The sequence below is a fragment of the Ziziphus jujuba genome, chromosome 6 (genome assembly GCF_031755915.1).
Source record: "Ziziphus jujuba cultivar Dongzao chromosome 6, ASM3175591v1".
Lineage (NCBI taxonomy): Eukaryota > Viridiplantae > Streptophyta > Magnoliopsida > Rosales > Rhamnaceae > Ziziphus > Ziziphus jujuba.
The window spans coordinates 14,074,594-14,093,443 of NC_083384.1; the positions used below are offsets into that span (position 1 = coordinate 14,074,594).

The 18,850-nt window shown below is 31.6% G+C and overlaps 1 protein-coding gene across 1 annotated transcript; it reads right to left on the reverse strand.

The window, feature by feature from the left end:
* Positions 1–1,278: 1,278 nt before the first annotated feature.
* Positions 1,279–18,286, reverse strand: LOC125418869 (protein neprosin-like). Its single transcript, XM_060817893.1, has 8 exons — positions 18,139–18,286; positions 4,356–4,432; positions 3,901–3,987; positions 3,089–3,259; positions 2,779–2,940; positions 2,631–2,684; positions 2,368–2,514; positions 1,279–1,650 (listed from the first exon to the last, which is right to left on the reverse strand). The coding sequence occupies exons 1-8, from the start codon at positions 18,284–18,286 to the stop codon at positions 1,279–1,281; spliced, it is 1,218 nt and encodes a 405-aa protein (XP_060673876.1).
* Positions 18,287–18,850: the final 564 nt, after the last annotated feature.

The following is an 18,850-nucleotide window of genomic DNA, read 5'->3' on the forward strand; positions in this document are numbered from 1 at the left end:
TGACTTGCTTTCAATGTCTCATAGGAAAAGATTACCTAAGTAATTAATGCAACATGAATTTATGAGTGACCAAACTAATTAATGCAACGTCAATTTGTGATCATGGATTTCTGACTAGGTAATAAAAAATTTGGCGATAGAGGGGAATTTTGTATACGTCGGAGACTATTGCTTAGACTACACAATTATGAAGAATTTATCAAAAGAGATTATATACTGGACGCAATTGTTATTGGTACTTATTGGTTTTCTTAATCCATTGCACCAAATGTAAAAGATGTTATTAAACAAAAAATGAAAAAGGCATTTTTTAATGAATGGAGGACCAAGTCATATAAATTAGACCGTCAAGATCCGAAGAAATAATAATAGGACTTTTTTTTTGGCTGAATAATAAATATAGAACTATTCTGAAGAAGGAAAAAGGGTTGAATGGTTGAACTACTGCCACGTATATTATAACATAATAAAAAAGGGCCGGGGTTACAAATTGCATGTTAAAATGTTGCCTAGTTTACCATTTTGGGCGATGCATCTTTTCTTTTCAACATGCACTCGGACCAGGAAAGGCTTCTCCAATGGGGGCTACTTCAAAACGATGAAATTTTCAAAGGGACCTTCCACCATGTCCCCCAACAGCATCTCCCTAAATTTTTAGTTTTATTATTTTTGTAATTTTTGATTTTTTATGTTAAACAAAATTACAAGGGTTTGCTGATCCCTAATTGTTTTTTTTTTTTCAATTTTTCTAATTTTTAATTTTTTCAGTTAAACCAAATTACAAAGGCTAGAGTTTTCAAATCCTTGAGACAAACTGAGCAAGTGGCAGGTGCTGATCACTTCTAGAGAATAACAACCATAAATTAGTCCATTATTATTTTCCTATTAATGGACAAGCAAATAAGAGTAAATAGAAGTATGTATATTGTCCAACATACCTTATGCTTCCATTTGCCAACCTTCATCCTACCATCTCTCCTCCAATGCACACTCCATTGATACAAGCTTTGTAAACCACAGATTAAAGTCACCAACAACATCAATAATATTGATAAAGAATGTCTTCAGCATATTGATTTGATATGAGATTGACTGTGTGTTCATATGTGTGTATATATATATATTCGTCATTCAATGAAACAAAAAAGTTGATTAGGAACATCACAATTGTATTTAAGATGTAAAAATGAATATTAAAATGTCTACGTAATTTGATTTATTATTAAATATGAACTTTTACATAGATATCTTATTCGAATCTAGCAATTAAATATATGCTTACAAACATTTAAATCCACCATGTCCACCATAGGCAAAGGTGTTTCCTAAATCTTTATGTTGATTTCCAAAGTCGATAATATTATAACAAGAGTTATCGCTGACAAATATATACGTTTTATAATTGCTTAAATCGACTAGTCCGTTAGAACCTGCAATTTTGATATCCTCAAAAAAACCAGTTTTTTTGTAATTTGCTGAAGGCAAAGTGCCAGCCCCCATTGGAGGACTTTGTCCACCTGGAGAAGATGCTGTCATTCCACCGAAGCTAATTTCTGAAACACCCTGTGCTAAGTGAGTGAATATCTTATTGGGCCAATATCCCACGTATATATTGCCCTCTGATATCAACCACCAATTGCCACTCCGATCCTATAAAATTAAGATGCCGAAACAATATTATAATTTAGTATATAGACACTCTTTTCTTTTTTCTATTATTTATTTGGAAGTAAAGCCAAGGGTAGGGGCATCATATATTGAAAACAACTTCAAAAGAAAGAAAAAATGTTAGCAATATAAAATAATGAAATAATTTATTAGTATTAAATAGTATGTAATAAAATGATAAATATTTTACATTTGTTGAACTCCAAATCTATATAGAAAATTGATATTTTTTGCACAAGAAAATATATTCTCAATGATGAAAGATAATCTTAGATATAGGCTTACATCTAAATTCTTACTTTCCTTTTTTCTCAACCGAAGAGTTTTATAGGCTTACATCTAAATTCTAAAATTGTTTTTACAATGTTTAATAGAGTATTGGGTATTACGTTAGACAAGTTCATTGAGCTGGAAAAAAAAAAAAAAAGTGCGAATACTATATAGGAAATCATAAATTATGACGTGTAGATGCCTAAATTTCGATAGTAATCCTGTATAACTAAGCAAATAATAATAATAATAATAATAATAATAACAATGTTTGAAAAATAATTAAATTGATGGGAGGCACTAGGCCACAAGGCCCTAGATAGATCCTTCCCCAAAAGTCACTATTTGTTTTCTCTCATAAAGGTCTAAGTCTAACTAGAGTTTGCTATGATATATATTTACATTCACACATAAATTATAATTTATTACCTGTATAATTTGAACGTCAATAATATGCTGTTCTGCTCCAAAGACAGAAGTTCCTGCAAACGGTAGACCTGGTCTAACTGTAGGGTGCACTTGCACAAAACCTGGACATCGCGCATTGTAACAACCGGTCCTTTTAAATCCATCTACCTGTTAAATAAATAATCAAAATTATGGCTAATTAGAAGCAATCTCATCAATTATATATATATATTTTAATGTAAATAAAAAGTAATTAATTAAAAGTAGTATGATGTGGTTCTTACTGTCCATCGTATAGTGAAATGTGTCTTATGATCACCATACAGATCTGAATGTACCTAAAAATTTCAAACATAACATTTCAATTTTGTGTATCACTAAATTTAATTTAATGTCAACATTAATGCATGTATATAGTTTTAATTTACTTACTGCCCATCCAGCTTGTATAATATTAAGTTGAGCAGGGGGTCCACTTTGAATCCTAATTACACCCATGCTAAATTGGCCACTTGTTACACTAGGATTCCATGTGTTCATGGTTGCTCGTGCTCCATGGACTGCTGTATTGGGTTTCGTATTCAATGTTGCAAACTAGAAACAAAACATATAAAAATATCAATTTTCCTTATTAGGAATTAAATTAAATATGAAAAATGCACAAAAATTCAAAAACCAATTAATGTTCATGTTAGTGCTCAAAAACAAGTTAAAATAACAAATTAAATAGCATTTAACTTACATGTAGACGAGGGAATTGCTGTGAAATTTGGTGACCGTATTTTGCTTTAGTCCTCTCAATAGGTACCATACCGGATGGACAACCTTTACTATGGATATAAACTTTATGAGTAGATTCACCCTTAGATGATTCACTACTTGCTATCGGATTTTTTGAGAAATTTGGAAATAACTGCAAAAAATATTGGTCTATATTATACAAAAATATGTAACATAATTAGCATACGTATTTAGTACCTACGTGTTTCTTTACTATTATTACAGAAACTCGATGCATATAGCCATATACTCTTGTATAAACTTAAACATATAAATTTACAGTTTTTTTTTTTTTTCTCCTTTTCATATTGAACGAGGAGAAAGCAAATATTCACTTTTTTTTTTTAATAAAAAAACACAAATATTTCCGAAATTAAGTACAATTAATATCATACAACCGTCTACCGTCTACTTCAAAAATATTAAATAACATTGTGACTGCATTATCGTGTAGAGTCTGGTAAAATCTAAACAAGCTGCAAGATTAAATAATAAGTATTGTGCAATACTGCAATACCAGCATTATCTTTATTATGTACATACGTTTTATTATTATTATTATTATTTTTATATAATAATAATATTATTATTAATTTTTATCATCTGTAATACTTTATTTATTTATTTTTTCAATAATTATTGAAACACTTTAAAATATGCAAGTTATAGAGAAATTAACTGAAAAATTAGTTTAATTGAAAACAAAAACTGGTAAACCAATATATTTATTTAAAAGAATAATATTTCTATATTTTGTCTTGTTCAATTACGTACCTGAATTTCGTGATCCTTGAGTAAAGGATGATTAAGGGCTGGTTGCTTATAAATGTCAACACAATCAAAGTCATCATCTTCACCTGACTACAAATAAATTAGAAAGAAAAAATCGTTATGATTAAAAACTTTTATTAAAACTTCATTATAATAAAAATAATAGTTAACTTTACCATAATTGTTGAAATAAAATAATTCAAAAAAGTTATTATGGAAAATTACATTGTATTATTATATGTGTCTCAATAAAATTAATTTATAGATTCACCCATTATCCAATGAACTATGTTGAAAGGCTCTACCTTGCTTATGTACTGGAAAATATCAATATTTTCTATAAAATTAAAATTTGACCTACCCATGATAAAACTATATAAATTTTCCAGCAAAAAAACACAAAAGAAAAATACAAATTAAACATATATATATATATATATATATATATAAATACATACCAGCAATGATACGAAATCAGACTTGGTTAAGTCAATCACGTCATGGCTTTCTTTGATATTATTCCTTATTCCTCGGACTTCACATAAGCATAAACAAATACTCAGGGCAAAGAAATAATACAAAGTCATAGTGATAGATATTAAAGTGTGTGGCTAATTTCTCTGATTTCGAGATGTAAAGAAAGTATCTTAGAAGTGCATATATAGATAGAATTATCAAGTTGTTATAAATAAAACACGTTATAGATTATGGTTGGATTACCGCCATTTACTGTAAACGGTTAAAAGAGTTTATTAATAGTATTTATGTTAAAAGAAGTTTCGATTGTATAGTGTAAGTCATATACTAATCTAAACCCATACAAAGCAAGAAGATAAGATCGATTGAGAATGACTATTATTCTCAAGTTGTTATAAATAAATAAGCTGTGTTATGAGTAGATTATTTACTTTGAGAGGTTAGAAGATTTTAGAATAGTATTTTTGTTAAAAGAAGTTTTAATTGTATTTGTTTGTGTAACTTATTTATTATCTTTGTGAGAAGATAAGAGTAACTGAGAAAGATTACTTACTTTCATGGATGGATAATATTTTTCTTAAAAATAGGATTACTTCTAAACTTACTATAAAGATAAGAACAACTGAGAAAGATTACTTAGTTTTAAATACAAGGTTTATTTTCTTAACACTATATTTGAATTGGAAGGTGGAAATGATAAGAAAGGACAAATTTAATGAGGAAAGGAAAGGAAAAGAAGATATTTATACTAATAGTTTGCTTGGTTTAATATTATTAATGGAAAGGAAAGGATATGTGAAAAATAATAGATGTAATTTATTTTTTTTAAAAAAAATATAGTAATATAAAATATCTCCATCTTCAAGACCCGTTTAAAATCTCTTTCTGGAAACCTAGATAAATTCTGTTCCCAGGAAGATCCTACCGAACCGTCCCATGAAAAATCTGGCAGCATCTCCCTTAAGGGTAAAACATGTCCAAAATTTACCTGCACAAAAATGCATTCCTATATACTACCACTTTATCCTTTTTACCTTACTACAAATAAATTCCACAAATGACAGCACTTCGATAACAAATTAGATATAAAAAATATATATACAACGGAAATAATTTACTAAATAAGTAACCAAAATATACCATCATAGGTTCATGACTGCTTACACCACCCACTTAGTACTGCCAATCTCAAATACATTTCACATCGTTTTAAAAATATACCAATGTATAATATAGAAAGAAAGATAAATTAACCGCTATATCAACAATAATAATAATACCAACCATTTAATGCTAATAATGATATTAATATAACTCGTCCGAGGCTATCAACAGTCATCTCACATCGCCAAAGGCTATCATGTAACCACACTTGTCCAAGGGATGTCATACTCGCCCGATGGCTATCACTTACCCAAGGACTATCATACTTGCCCGATGACCATATTTCTTACTCGTTGGTTGTGATACTTGTTCAACGCTACAGTATGAAAATCATGATACTAATAATAAAATAAAAATAAATAATGACCATAATAAAAATAATTATAATAATAATAATAATAATAATCATGATGATGATGATGATGATAATATTAGTAATAATGAAAATAATTGTAAACATATTTATGATAAATAATAATTATACTATTAATAACGAGAATAACATTAATAATAGTAATGACAATAAAAGCAATTAAGTATAATGTTAGAAAATTAGGTTATGAATAGATAGAATAGTACGAGGTCAAATAATATTTTAAATTCAAAATATATTATGAAATATGTACTCGTATCAGGGGTACAAAAGATACCCTCCAATATGCTGTGCAATCCATGCTTCCACCTATCGCCGGCACCCTACTACCAATACAGTCCGGGATGGTTGCCTAGATTGACCATCCAATCCCATGAACTCGTAGGTAAGATAGTTACGAGGCTAGCTCTTCATGGACCACATCGAATCGCTGTCCCCGTACGATGTGATCCATACAAATATAAAATATATATATATATATATATATGTCAGGACCCGTCCAAAATTTTTCACCGGAACCCTAGACAAGCCCTGATCCCAGGGAAACCCTACCGGACCCTCCTATGGAAAATCCGGCAGAACCTCCCCTAAGGGATGGACTTACCACAAATTCCTGCATTGAAAACACACTTCTATAAACATCCTCTTATTCCTCCCACGATACTACAAGTTGATTCCACAAATTTCAGCACTTCAAAAAAAAAAATAAATACAGTAATCCAGTGCATAATAAATACATAAGTGTCCCATACAGTATACAGAGCTTCAAGAAGTACTGCTAAGTATAGAATACAACGAGAGTGAAAGAAGTATTACAACTGCAATAAAAGAAGAACAGGGTACTTCACGAACTAAGACAGCGATGAAGATCAAGTCCGCTCCGGATGAACACCGACAACCTGGTACCTAGAGGAACGGAATTTAAAAATATGAGATGCTACTCATCTCAGTGAGTGACCCTATCTACTATACAATATAATATCACGGTAATAACGTAGATAAATAATAATTAATTGGGAATAATAATTTCTCTCAAAACCCTTACAATTCTCTCGGTTGGAAAAGTTCCCATTTTAAAACCTTTTCACAAAACCCTTTGTTTGTATTTTCCGAAAACCGAGACATCAAATAAATACCAGAAACGGTAATAATTATATTTTTAATTCCAATACAGTTTCAAAATATTTATTTTAAAATCCCAATTCTGAAATCACTCGATGCACCTACTATATACCAGTGGCGCCAACAGTACCCAGCGTCCCAAGGTACCGCCAGACAGGAGGTTATAGAAAGAAACCGGCATACGGTCGCGTGGCGTCCCACCGCGCCACTGCTAACTGGTGTCCCGGCCATGGAGGGGCGGCCCACCCTCATCCGATGGCAACCACAGGACAACCTCATAAAATCACCTGCGCGCTACTCACACCCACCTGCGCGCTAATTACATCCGTGTGCACACTAACCATATCACATATAAACAGAACACCAGTACGTGCACGGTGCATCTACAAATCATAAAATCCACATATTTAATTTATATATCAAAATCTCAAATTTTCCATAAACATAACGGGTTTATTCCATCCAATTGAACCCGGAAATTCTCCACAATTTCTTTATAATCAACATCATAAATTCCATGATTTTCAAATCCACCAACTCCCAAATCCACCACTTTAAATATTCACATTTTCCCCAATAGCATAAATAATTCTTGAAGTATAATAATTAAATCACATAATATTCCATGGGCATGCTTACAAAAATTGAAGTCACCAACATACACAAATATTTTCCTTGAAATATTTGAAATTTAAATCATGCCCGATTTAATGTTAAAACCACAAGAATTTCAAAATTCTCAAGACCATAAAATAATTTTCACATGGCATAAATTTCTATAATGCATATTTCCTTTAATCAAAATAAATTCACCAATAATTCCACAATAAATCAATTAAATATTTGGCACATAGAATTTAAATTCCAAATATTCAAATCACGCATAATATTCACCAATTTAATTCCCAAAATTAATTTGAAGGTGGGTCACTCACCTTAAGCACGTATCTCAATCAAGATCCTCCGTAGGATCGACTCCGCTACTCGCACGTGCACCTAAAACATCCACAATACACCAAACCACAAATATTAATATTTTAATCGGGTAACTCCCAAATGGGTACCCGGGGAGCGAACACCAAACGATATCTAAAATTTACGAGTTATATACCGAATCGAAGCTCGAGTGATGAGGATCATGGATTTGGTCTTAATTTCCGGTGATCGGACTCGAGGTGGTCGGAATCGGGCGTACCGCTAGTTTACAAACTCGTATCGACGAGTACTTCACAACCATGTATGAGTCAAAACTCAATTTCACAAAAATAAAAAGTCAACTCTGGCATCCTCGGACAGTTTGGACATCAACTTGTTTTGCTCATAACTTTCAAACCGTAACTCTGTTTTCGACGTGCTACTAGTCTATGGACTCGTGTCAATGCGTACTTCATAATGGTGCCTCAATCAACCTAGAATTCTTGCCGAGTCAAAAAGTCAAAGTTTGATCCTTCTCGATCAATGACGGTCAAATCCAATCAACCTTGGTCAACTTACGAAAATTCCAGCATACTTGGGGACGGGGTGTTACATCCATCAATTAGATTTTAATTAATAGTGATAGTATTGAATATTCAAAAGTTTCATTAAACTTTTTTGATTCCATTCTTTCTTATCAAATTTGAGTGGAAAATTAGATGGTTAAAACAAGCATAATCTATTCCTTTCTTGTCATTTTCTTTCCTCTCATTTTAACAATCCAAACAAAGAAATATTTAAGTGTTTTCTTTTCTATTCCTTTATATACTCTCAATCCAAACATAGTATAAAAATATGATTCATTACTTGTAAAGTTTTATATTTTTACTATGTCCCTTTTACAAAAAAAAAAAAAAATGACATTTGTCATCATTGGTAATCCATTATTAGTGGGATCTGTATATTAATTGGTAGTTTGAGTAGTTCCCATTAAATAATTAACTTTCTCATAAATGCCCATATTAAAATTTACCACATAAATTATGGTTCCATTGTTATCATAAGCAATGACGACAAATTGTAAAATTTCATTTAGAAAGCTTTTGTTAGCTTTAGTGAAGGTAAAAAATATTGTTGAGGTTTGTGTCTCCAAATCTTGTTAATAAGGTCAAAAATATTGTTGAGGTTTGTGTCTCCAAATCTTATTAACATATTAAAGTAGGATAGTCTGCCCAAATGTGTAGCCAAGTGGCAAATAATGATAAATTGTTTTCCCTCCAAAACTTTATTAATATATAAAAGTTGCATAATTTTGCCAAATGACAATCAATGGTCAACTGTTCCAATATAATATAATCTATAATTTTTTTTAAAAAAAATATGTTAAGTTCCAATACATATAATTAATAGTCATAACAATATTGAAAATTGAACAAAAAATTTAAATTGAAAAATTAACAACTATCTATAATATTAACATTACAAAATAAATATGATCTAATATTTAATATAAAAAAGAGTTGAAGATTTTTAAGAAACATATATCAAGGAATGATTTTTATTAATCTTAAATAGACATATTAATACACAAGTTTGAGTAATGTCTAAAATATAAGATATTTTACCCATGGTACAAATAATTGTAAATTAAAATAATAAGTTGTATAGTGTAATGAAAATTATATAAGATTAATAACCATAAATTTAATTTGTAATTATAACTGAGTTGATTTTTGTGATATTGATTCAACCTCAAATCTTGATTGCTAGATTTTATTTCCTTAACAAGGAATGATAATATTATCAAATAATTATTCTATTAATTGTTTTTTTAATTATATTATTATATTATTATATTCTTAAATATAGAAAACGGATAAACTCGATTTAAAATGATAATTATTAAATTAAATATATTAAATTAAAATTAAAATTAAAAAATGATAATTATGTATAATTTTAATGTTTAATAATTAATATTAAATTATCTAAAATCTAATATAAGAGAAAATTAAAGGTTTTAAAGAAAATATGTCAAGCATGAGTTATTTTTATAATTATAGATATACATATTTATTAAAAATGCAAAATATATACCATAGCTTTGTTGCAAAATTACTTCTTTTCTTATTTAAATAATTTTCTCAAAAATTTAAAATTTTCTACATATTTTTTATAATAATTTTATATCGAACATGGTTACGTGGGCATATTAAAATTTTAAGAATTTAAAAATTATATTTTAAGGGAAAAAAAAAAAACAAAAAATCCAGTGTAGAGAAGGTGGCATGCAGAAAATTAAAAAAATAAATAAATGAATAACACGTGGCAGAAAGGAAAGTAAAATAACGTTGCCTACTGACTTTTTATTTTACTCGTTACGAACCCCTTATCTAAAACTAACTGCTATTGTCACAGCCTTTTAAAAAACAAAAGAAAAAAAGAAAAAGAAAAAAAAGAACAAATAGTTATTAAATGATTTGGTAAAGGTATTGTTATTATTTTATTGGCTAATAAATGTATATAACTTTTTTTTTTTGAAAGTATAAATATATATAACTTAGATATAGATAAATGAACTTCACAAAAATAAATATAATTAAACATTTAAATTAATAAAATAACACTATATCATTTTGTCATATAATTAATTTAATAAATTATCCGATGAATTTTTGTTATCTATATCTTAAAAACAAAAAAATGAGAATAATAATAATAAGGACATATAGTGGAAAGGAAAGGAAAATAACAAGGAGGTTTCCTGGTCTTTTCCAAAACTCCTGTCGTTCTGACTATAAAAAAGAAGACAAAAAATCAAAAGGAAAAATTTTCATTTCCAATTTTTTAACACAATTTTTTTCTTTTCAAAAAAAATAAAAAATAAAAAAATAGAAAAGAAGGGCGTTATTTATTAATATGTTTTTTTTTTCATTTTGTATATAGTTTGCTTAAATTAATTATTTGTTAGTGGTAATTTATTTATCTTAATTATTTTTATGTTTTCAATTATACAAGCCAAAAAAAAAAAAAAAAAAAACCGACCTTATCAGTAAACGGGCTCTTGTTATTTGATTTCTATATTAACTAAACGGACCCTGTTTTAGTGGATTTTCTTTTTAAGAAAGTTTTAATTAACGGAGTTGTTTGCCATTTTATTTCTGTCTTTTGTTTTCTTTTTGTTTGTTTTCTTTTTGGAAAACAAAAAGAAAACAAATATGTGCTCTCCTCGCTGAAATTACATATGGGCTTTTGGTTTTTTTGTTTTTTTGGGTAAATGTATGGGCCTTTTGGGTTGTGTCCAGGTCTTTTATTATGACCGGAAATAAATTCCTGAAAAGCATCTCTGTTAGACTTCAATAAATCAGCTATTATAGATTTTTTCTTTCAAAGTCTGATTGCTTAAAAATAAAAATCAATAAAAAAATATATCTTTGTATATTTTTTTATTTAAACACTATAGAAGTTGATTTTTTTATCTTTTTATTTTTTGACATTTTAAAGCCACTTTCAAATCTATGCTAACTTTTTCAGTTCGAAAAAATATTTCAAGATTCTATATGCAAATCTTGTATCATGCATTCTTTTCTTATGTTAAACTAACAAAGTTTAAAGTTGATTTTTCTGTTAAACTATCAAATAAACTTCAAATCTTCTTTCGAATATCAAATTTGTCCTCTTTTCAAATTAATCAAATCCACCAAAAATAGCTTTTATATTGTTTTTATTGTTCCATTATTATTGTTTTGTCACTACAATTATTTATTTATTTATTTTTTTGAGAGAGTCACCATTTCCGAAGGGACTCTATGCATAATTAAAGTTGAATGTATTCTTGTTCCACCTTAGCCTAAGAAGAAGCTTAGTGAAGCTCATGTTTCATGTAAAATCTCAAGCTTGGTTGACCTACCTCCCTGCAGGTTGGTCTCCACCAAATATAAATGTACTCAAGCAGCTCTCTAGCTAAGTCTCAGACAAAGAAAGCGTGGCTTGAAGAGTTTGAAACATTGATCTGAATACCTCAAAAAATTATTAGGCAAACTCTGGATTATTCTCTCTCTCAGATTTCAGATTTTTCTTTGCAATCCAACCTAACATAAAGGAGGTAGTTTTGACGATAAGATGTACTAAAATAAAATTCATTCAAAATTCATCTAAGCTGCTGAACGCTAATACTAAGATTACCAAAGAGGTACGACAAGTCAAAACTTGAAAATGAAGTGACGATCTTAGAATCTGAGTTATAATGAACAGACCTCTAATCTAGAATGTTAAGAACAAAAGTAAAAACATTAGAACCAAAACAAAAGATGACATAAAAAGAATAAGGGGGAAAAAAAAGTTCTCAACAGTAACATTGTTCTTCTCTTTTCCTTTTATGATGCAGCGAAAATTGCAGTTAGAGTCAACAAAGAAAGGCTCTCTTTCCGTGAGTGCTTATTTTTCGAAAATCAAGGAGTTAACTGATAATTTAATCATGGCTGGATATCTCATATCCAAGGATGATTTCATCATGCATCTTTTGCAAGGATTGCCAATAGAATATGATCCTATAGTGGCAAACATAAACTCATCTCGATATTCCTTGGACATAGAAGATGTTAAGCACTTTCGTGAAGTCAGGAAATTCGACTTTAACAAGCAAGAGTAGAAATACCACATGCAGCCTATGTTGCTGCCACATCAAAGAGTAAGGAGAATCACACCAACAAGGTTGGATGGATAGAAAACAAGAACCAAGGTCGTGGTCGTGGAGGTATAAAAGACCAAAGTGATCGAGGCAGAGGTGTTGGAGTTGTGGTACACGACTCTTTTGGCAATTGTGTGAAACACTTGGACATCCAGTGCATAATTATTGAGGTTTGAAAGAAATTTACATAATAATAATAAAATCAGAATAGTTCTACTTATTATTCTTCTCCAAATATTGTTGCTAACCTTGAGTGGCTACTTAGATAGTGGTGCTACTAACTATGTCATTGCAGACTAATCAAATATTCAATAAAAGTCAGAGAACAAAGGCACACACAGACTTATGGTTGGAAATGGTCAAGATTTGCCCATTGTTCATACTAATTCTTATTATATTTAATCTTCTCCAAAAAATATTATTCTTAAAGATATTTTGCATGTGCCAAAAATTATAAAAAAAAAATCTCTTGAGAATTTCTAAATTGATTTCTAACAATAATATTGCTATTGATTTTAATTCTCAGGTTATAAAGAAAGTAATTTTGCAAGGCATCCTTAACTTTGGTTATACCATGTCAAACTCCTAGTTCCAATGGCTACAATTCTAAGTTCTTTTAGTTGTTTCACATCGTTTGTATCCAAAAATAATATCTCACATTGTCACCTAGGTCACCTGTCAGTTGATGTATATACGACTTTAATTTCCAAATATAATAAAATCCTTATGGATTCATTTCATATTAATGAAAAAGTGTTTTATTCTCCCTTTCACTTTGGTAAGTTTCATAGATTATATGCACCTGAGTCAGCTACAAAATGTCAAGCTCCTTTGGACCTTTTCTTTTTAGATGTTTGGGGTCCAACACCAGTCCCATCTGCTGAGGGTTATTGTTATTATATTTTATTTGTTGATGAATATTCTAGGTTCTTTTGGGCTTCTCCAATGAAACTCAAGTGTGACGATCAGTATAAGTGGGTGCGGAGAACTGGCAGGTTATCTGATGTCCAATTTTACATCATGCGATATAGATCAAGGGATATTCAAATGTAATAATAGTAACTCTCATAACACCGAAGCTTTTTTAGAGCGGTTAGTTTTAGGGTTTGAAAGAACACTGACATTAAGCGTACTTAAATAAAAGCAATCCTAGGATGGGTGACCTCCCAGAAAGCTATGAACAAAAAATCTCATATTGAATGTGGTGGTTAAATTGGAGAAAATATCTGCAAAGAGTGATAGGTTCGCCAGCAGAGACAAAGTGTTACAAATGATATGAGTGTATATAACTAGTCGAAAGTGTGCCAGCAAGGATATTGGACCCCCAAAGGGGTGAATTGTGATGACTAGTGTGGGCCAGTGTGGGTGTGACAATCAGTGTGGGTGAGTGCGGGGCATGAAGATGTTGTAAATATATTAACAGTCACTTTCATAACGCCGAGGCTTTTTTAGAGCAATTGGCTTCAGAATTTGAAAAAACTCCAAAGTTAAGTATGCTCAGGCAAGAGTAGTCCAAAGATAAATGACTTCTTGGAAAGCTTTGAACAAAAGATCGCATATCTAGTGCAGTGGCTAAATTGACAGCAATATCGATAGAGAGTGACAGGTTTGCTAGTGGAGGTGGAGTGTTATAAATGATATCAAAACCTATACCCAGTTTGAGGTATATTAGCGAGGATGCTAGGTCTTAGGGGGGTGAATTGTGACAATCAATATGGGTGTGTGCAGGGCAGTAAAGGGCTATTTGGTGTCCAATCCCACATCACCAGTGTATAGATCGGATGATAATTCAAATATAATAATGGTCACTTTCATAATATAATAATAATTACTCTCATAACATCATGGGCATATGCAGGATACTATCGGGCTACTTGGTGTTCAATCACACATCATTAGGGTGTAGATTAGGGGATGATTCAGATATAATAATAGTCACTTTTATAATGTAATAATAATTATTCTCATAACATCGTGATATTTTCCAAAGTTAAGTGTGCTCCAGCGAGAGCAATTTTAGGATGGGTAACTTTTTAGAAAACTCTGAACAAAAAATCTCATACTGAGTATGGTGGCTAATTTAGGGATAATATATTAAGTATGGTGACTAAATTGAGGGCAATATTCGCAAAAAGATAAGTTTCAAAAGCTCTTTCCTTCAACTGGTGCAACGGGGCGCACTTCCCATACAAAAGGGGTGTAATGAATAGAGTTCTTCCGCCAACAGTCTTCTCTTCCTATCACTTCACTTTGTTTGAAAGATTCGATCTTATCGGACCACACTAGTTTGGGGTCGAAGGGGATGGATAGTCTAAACTATGGACAATATACAGTGTGCGGTGGCTAAATTAAAGATAAAAGTAACAGAGAGTGATAGGTTCATTAGTGAAGGCAAGATGTTACACAAATCTGATATATCTAAATTATTTTTATGCTTATAAAGCTATGGTGGGAAACTTTTTTAACACAAAGATTAAAATTTTTCAATCAGATTGAAGGGGTGAACACAGGCCTTTAAAAACACTTTTTTTGAAATAATTTTTCAACATCCCTGTGCACATACTTATAGTCAAAATGGAAGATTTAAAAGAAAATATTGCCATATAATTGAGAAAACATTAACTCCTTTAGCATAAAGCAATTTACCTTAATCATATTGGTGACATGATTGTTCAACTATGATTTTTTAGTTGATTTTCAATTTCCTTTCCAAATTTTATTTAAAAAAATCTTTTGATTAATTTTTTTTAAAATTTTTTGTTGTGAGTGTTTCCCTTTTTTAGACGAATAGAACAAATAAATCTCTTTTTATACTAAGACTTGTGTTTTCATTGGCAATTGTTCCAACCATAAAGAGTATAAATGTCAAAGTCTTTCAATAGGTAGAATATATATCACTCTTAATGTAACTTTTCATAGAAACAAATTTCTGTTTGTTCCTCAAAGTGTTACCCCACACGTCAAACCCAGTTCTTCTAGCAATTCTTTTATTCACATCAATTTTTTTTTTTAGAATTAGCAACCTTTATCATCATGGGATATGCCTCCTTCAAGTGTGCAGCAGCAATTATCTTCTTCAACTTTTGACTTAACATCCACGATGCTTGTAGCATCTCGCCTTCATTGGTGGTACTCATCCATCTTGGAATTACTCTCGCCTAAGCATGCTTAACTTCAGGGTTCTTTTTTTGAACCCTGAAGCCAACCTATTTCTACTAGCAATTCTTTTATTCCCATCAATTTTTCTTTTTTTTTTAGGATCAACAACCTTTATCATAATGGAATAAGCCTCCTTCAAGTATGCAGCAATAATTATCTTCTTCAACTTCTGACTTAACATCCATGACACATGTAGCACCTCGCCTTCATTGGCAGACTTGTCACTCTCTACCAATATTATTTCCAATTTAGTTACTACACTCAGTATGGAGTTGTGTTATTCAGAGTTTCCTAGGAAGTCACCCACTTAGGATTTCTCTCACCTGACCACGCTTAAATTTAAAATTCTGTTGAACCCTGAAGCCAACTATTTTAAAAATACCTCGGTGTTATGTGGGTGACTATTATTACATTTGAATCATCCCTTAATCTACACTTTGGGCAATATGGGATTGGACAACAGATAGCCTGCTAGTGCCCCACATCGACCCACATTGATCATCACAATCCATCCCCTTTAAGGTCTAGGGTCCTTGCTGGCACATTTTCGGTCGAGTACAAGTTTTTAAATTATGTAACATCCTATCTCTATTGACGGACCTGTCATTTGGTATGAGGATTTCTTATTTAGAGCTTCCCAATAGGTCACCTATCATAGGATTGCTCTCACCTAAATACGTTTAACTTCAAAGTTCTTTCAAATCTTGAATCCAACTGCTTTAAAAAGGCTTCAGCATTATATTTGAATTATCCCTTAATCTATATTCAGGTTATGTAGGATTAGACACCAAGTAGCCTACCAATTCCCGCTTACACCAATAAAATTTGACTCAATAACAACCTCATTTCCAAATAAAAGCATTTCTACACAACCCGATGCTTCCTATCCCCACAATACCATGCCGAAACCTACTTTGTTTTCACATCCCAACAATTCTATGTCCACATCCGTCGCCAATGACTCCCATCCCAAATACCATCCCCTTCTCCATCTCAAATGCCCATCTTTTCTAAGTCGACTTTGTGTTGTCATCTTACCACATCACCAATTGTTCAAAGCAACCTACTTGCTATTCAACTCATGATCAAACTACTACCTCGAAGCCATCCATCCATGCATTCGATGCAGACTCGATTAAATCTGGTATAGTCAAGAAGAAAGCTTTTCAATGCTATGTGGATCTACAACAATATGAACCATGATCAATTTAACAAGCTCTTTCTACCCTCACTGGTACAAGGCAATGACCAAAGAACATGAGGCTTTAGTTTCAAACAAGATTTAGACACTTGTTCCACCTACTTCATGTATGAATAACATTGGAAACAAATGGGTCTTTACAGTGAAAAGAAATTTTGAAGGTTCAATTCAAAGCTATAAAGCACATACTTTGGCCAAAAGTTTCCATCAGACTCCAGTTATCAATTTCTTTGAAACTTTTGGTCTCGTAGTTAAACCATCAGCCATTCGTATGGTCTTGACATTGGCAAGTCTCATAGTAGTGATTTGTGGGACAAATTGTGCATTTTTGAATGGCCATCTTCAAGAACATGCTTATATGATTCAACCTGAAGGCCTTTTTGATTCTCAACACTCGGATTGTGAGTAATAAAATAAATCATTATACGGTCTGAAGGAAGCCCCACATGAATGGTTTAAAATATTGAAGGCTACTCTTTTCTCATGGGGCTTTCGAAATTCCCAAATTGATAATTCTTTATTTATGCTTCATACTGCAAATAGTTCTATTTGGGTTCTTGTATACATTGATGATATGATAATCACCTATCCCAATAAACAGCTTATTGAAAAATTCATCTACATACCACTTTCTCATTTTAAGACCTTGGGGAACTTTCCTTTTTTTTGGGCATTAAAGTGTTTCATGATATGCGCTTATCACCATCTATGCATATTTTTGAAACATTACAACTTGCTACCATGGAGGAGTGTAAGGCTAGGCTAACACCAATAAGTACCTTTATTCAATTGAGTAGAGGTTGGTACTTGTGAGATTCCACATCGGTTGGAAAGGGGAACGAAGCATGACTTATAAGCGTATGGATACCTTTCCCTTCAAGAGGCCTTTTGCCAGTGGGACTGGCAGAAACAAAACCGTGAGGGGCTAGGTAGCTGGGGCTAGGAGGGCCTTGGGCCTGAACTCGGTGAACCCAAAGCGGACAATATCTTGATGCGGGTGGTCTGGACTGTCACAGATGGTATCAGAGCCGGACCCGGATCGGTGTGCTAGCGAGGACGCTGGGCCCCAAGGGGGAGGATTGTGAGATCCCACATCGCTTGGAAAGGGGAATGAAGCATGGCTTATAAGCGTGTGGATACCTTTCCCTTCAAAAGGCCTTTTGCCAGTGGGACTGGCTGAAACAAAACCGTGAGGGTCTAGGAGGGCATTGGGCTTGAACCCGGTGAACTCAAAGCGGACAATATCTTGATGCGGGTGGTCTGGACTGTCACAGTACTCCTTTCTCATATATTAAACTTTATCGTAGTATTATTGGTTCCTTCCAATATCTCACTACCACAAGGCCTAAGCTTGCCTTCATTGTTAATAAGTTAAGTCAATATCTTCATCCAACTATTGCTTATTGGTCTACTGCTTCCCAAACTGGTTACTCATCTTGATCTCTATGACTTTACTAATGCTGATTTGGCATCAAATATTGATGATTGGAGGTCTACAAGGGCTTATTGTATTTATTTTGGTGGCAACCTGATCTCATGCTCCTCCAAGAAGTAATAAAATTTTTCCATTAAAATTTTAAAGTAGCACAAATGGTTTATGGGATTCTAAAGTAGCCAAATAAAAGTAGAAAAAAAAAAAAACAACAATAAAGATTATTTTTATGTGGTAAAAATTAAAAATGAAAATTTAAATTAATTTATTGGAATTTTTTGTTGGATCATAGAAAAGAATGTCTTTTCTGTATGCTTTCACGGTTTCATTGCTACCACTAGCTTTAAATTGGGAAAAAAATTTTAAATCGAGAGGAATTTTTACGTTGCAAATAGAAAAAAGAAAATCCAAACATTTGAC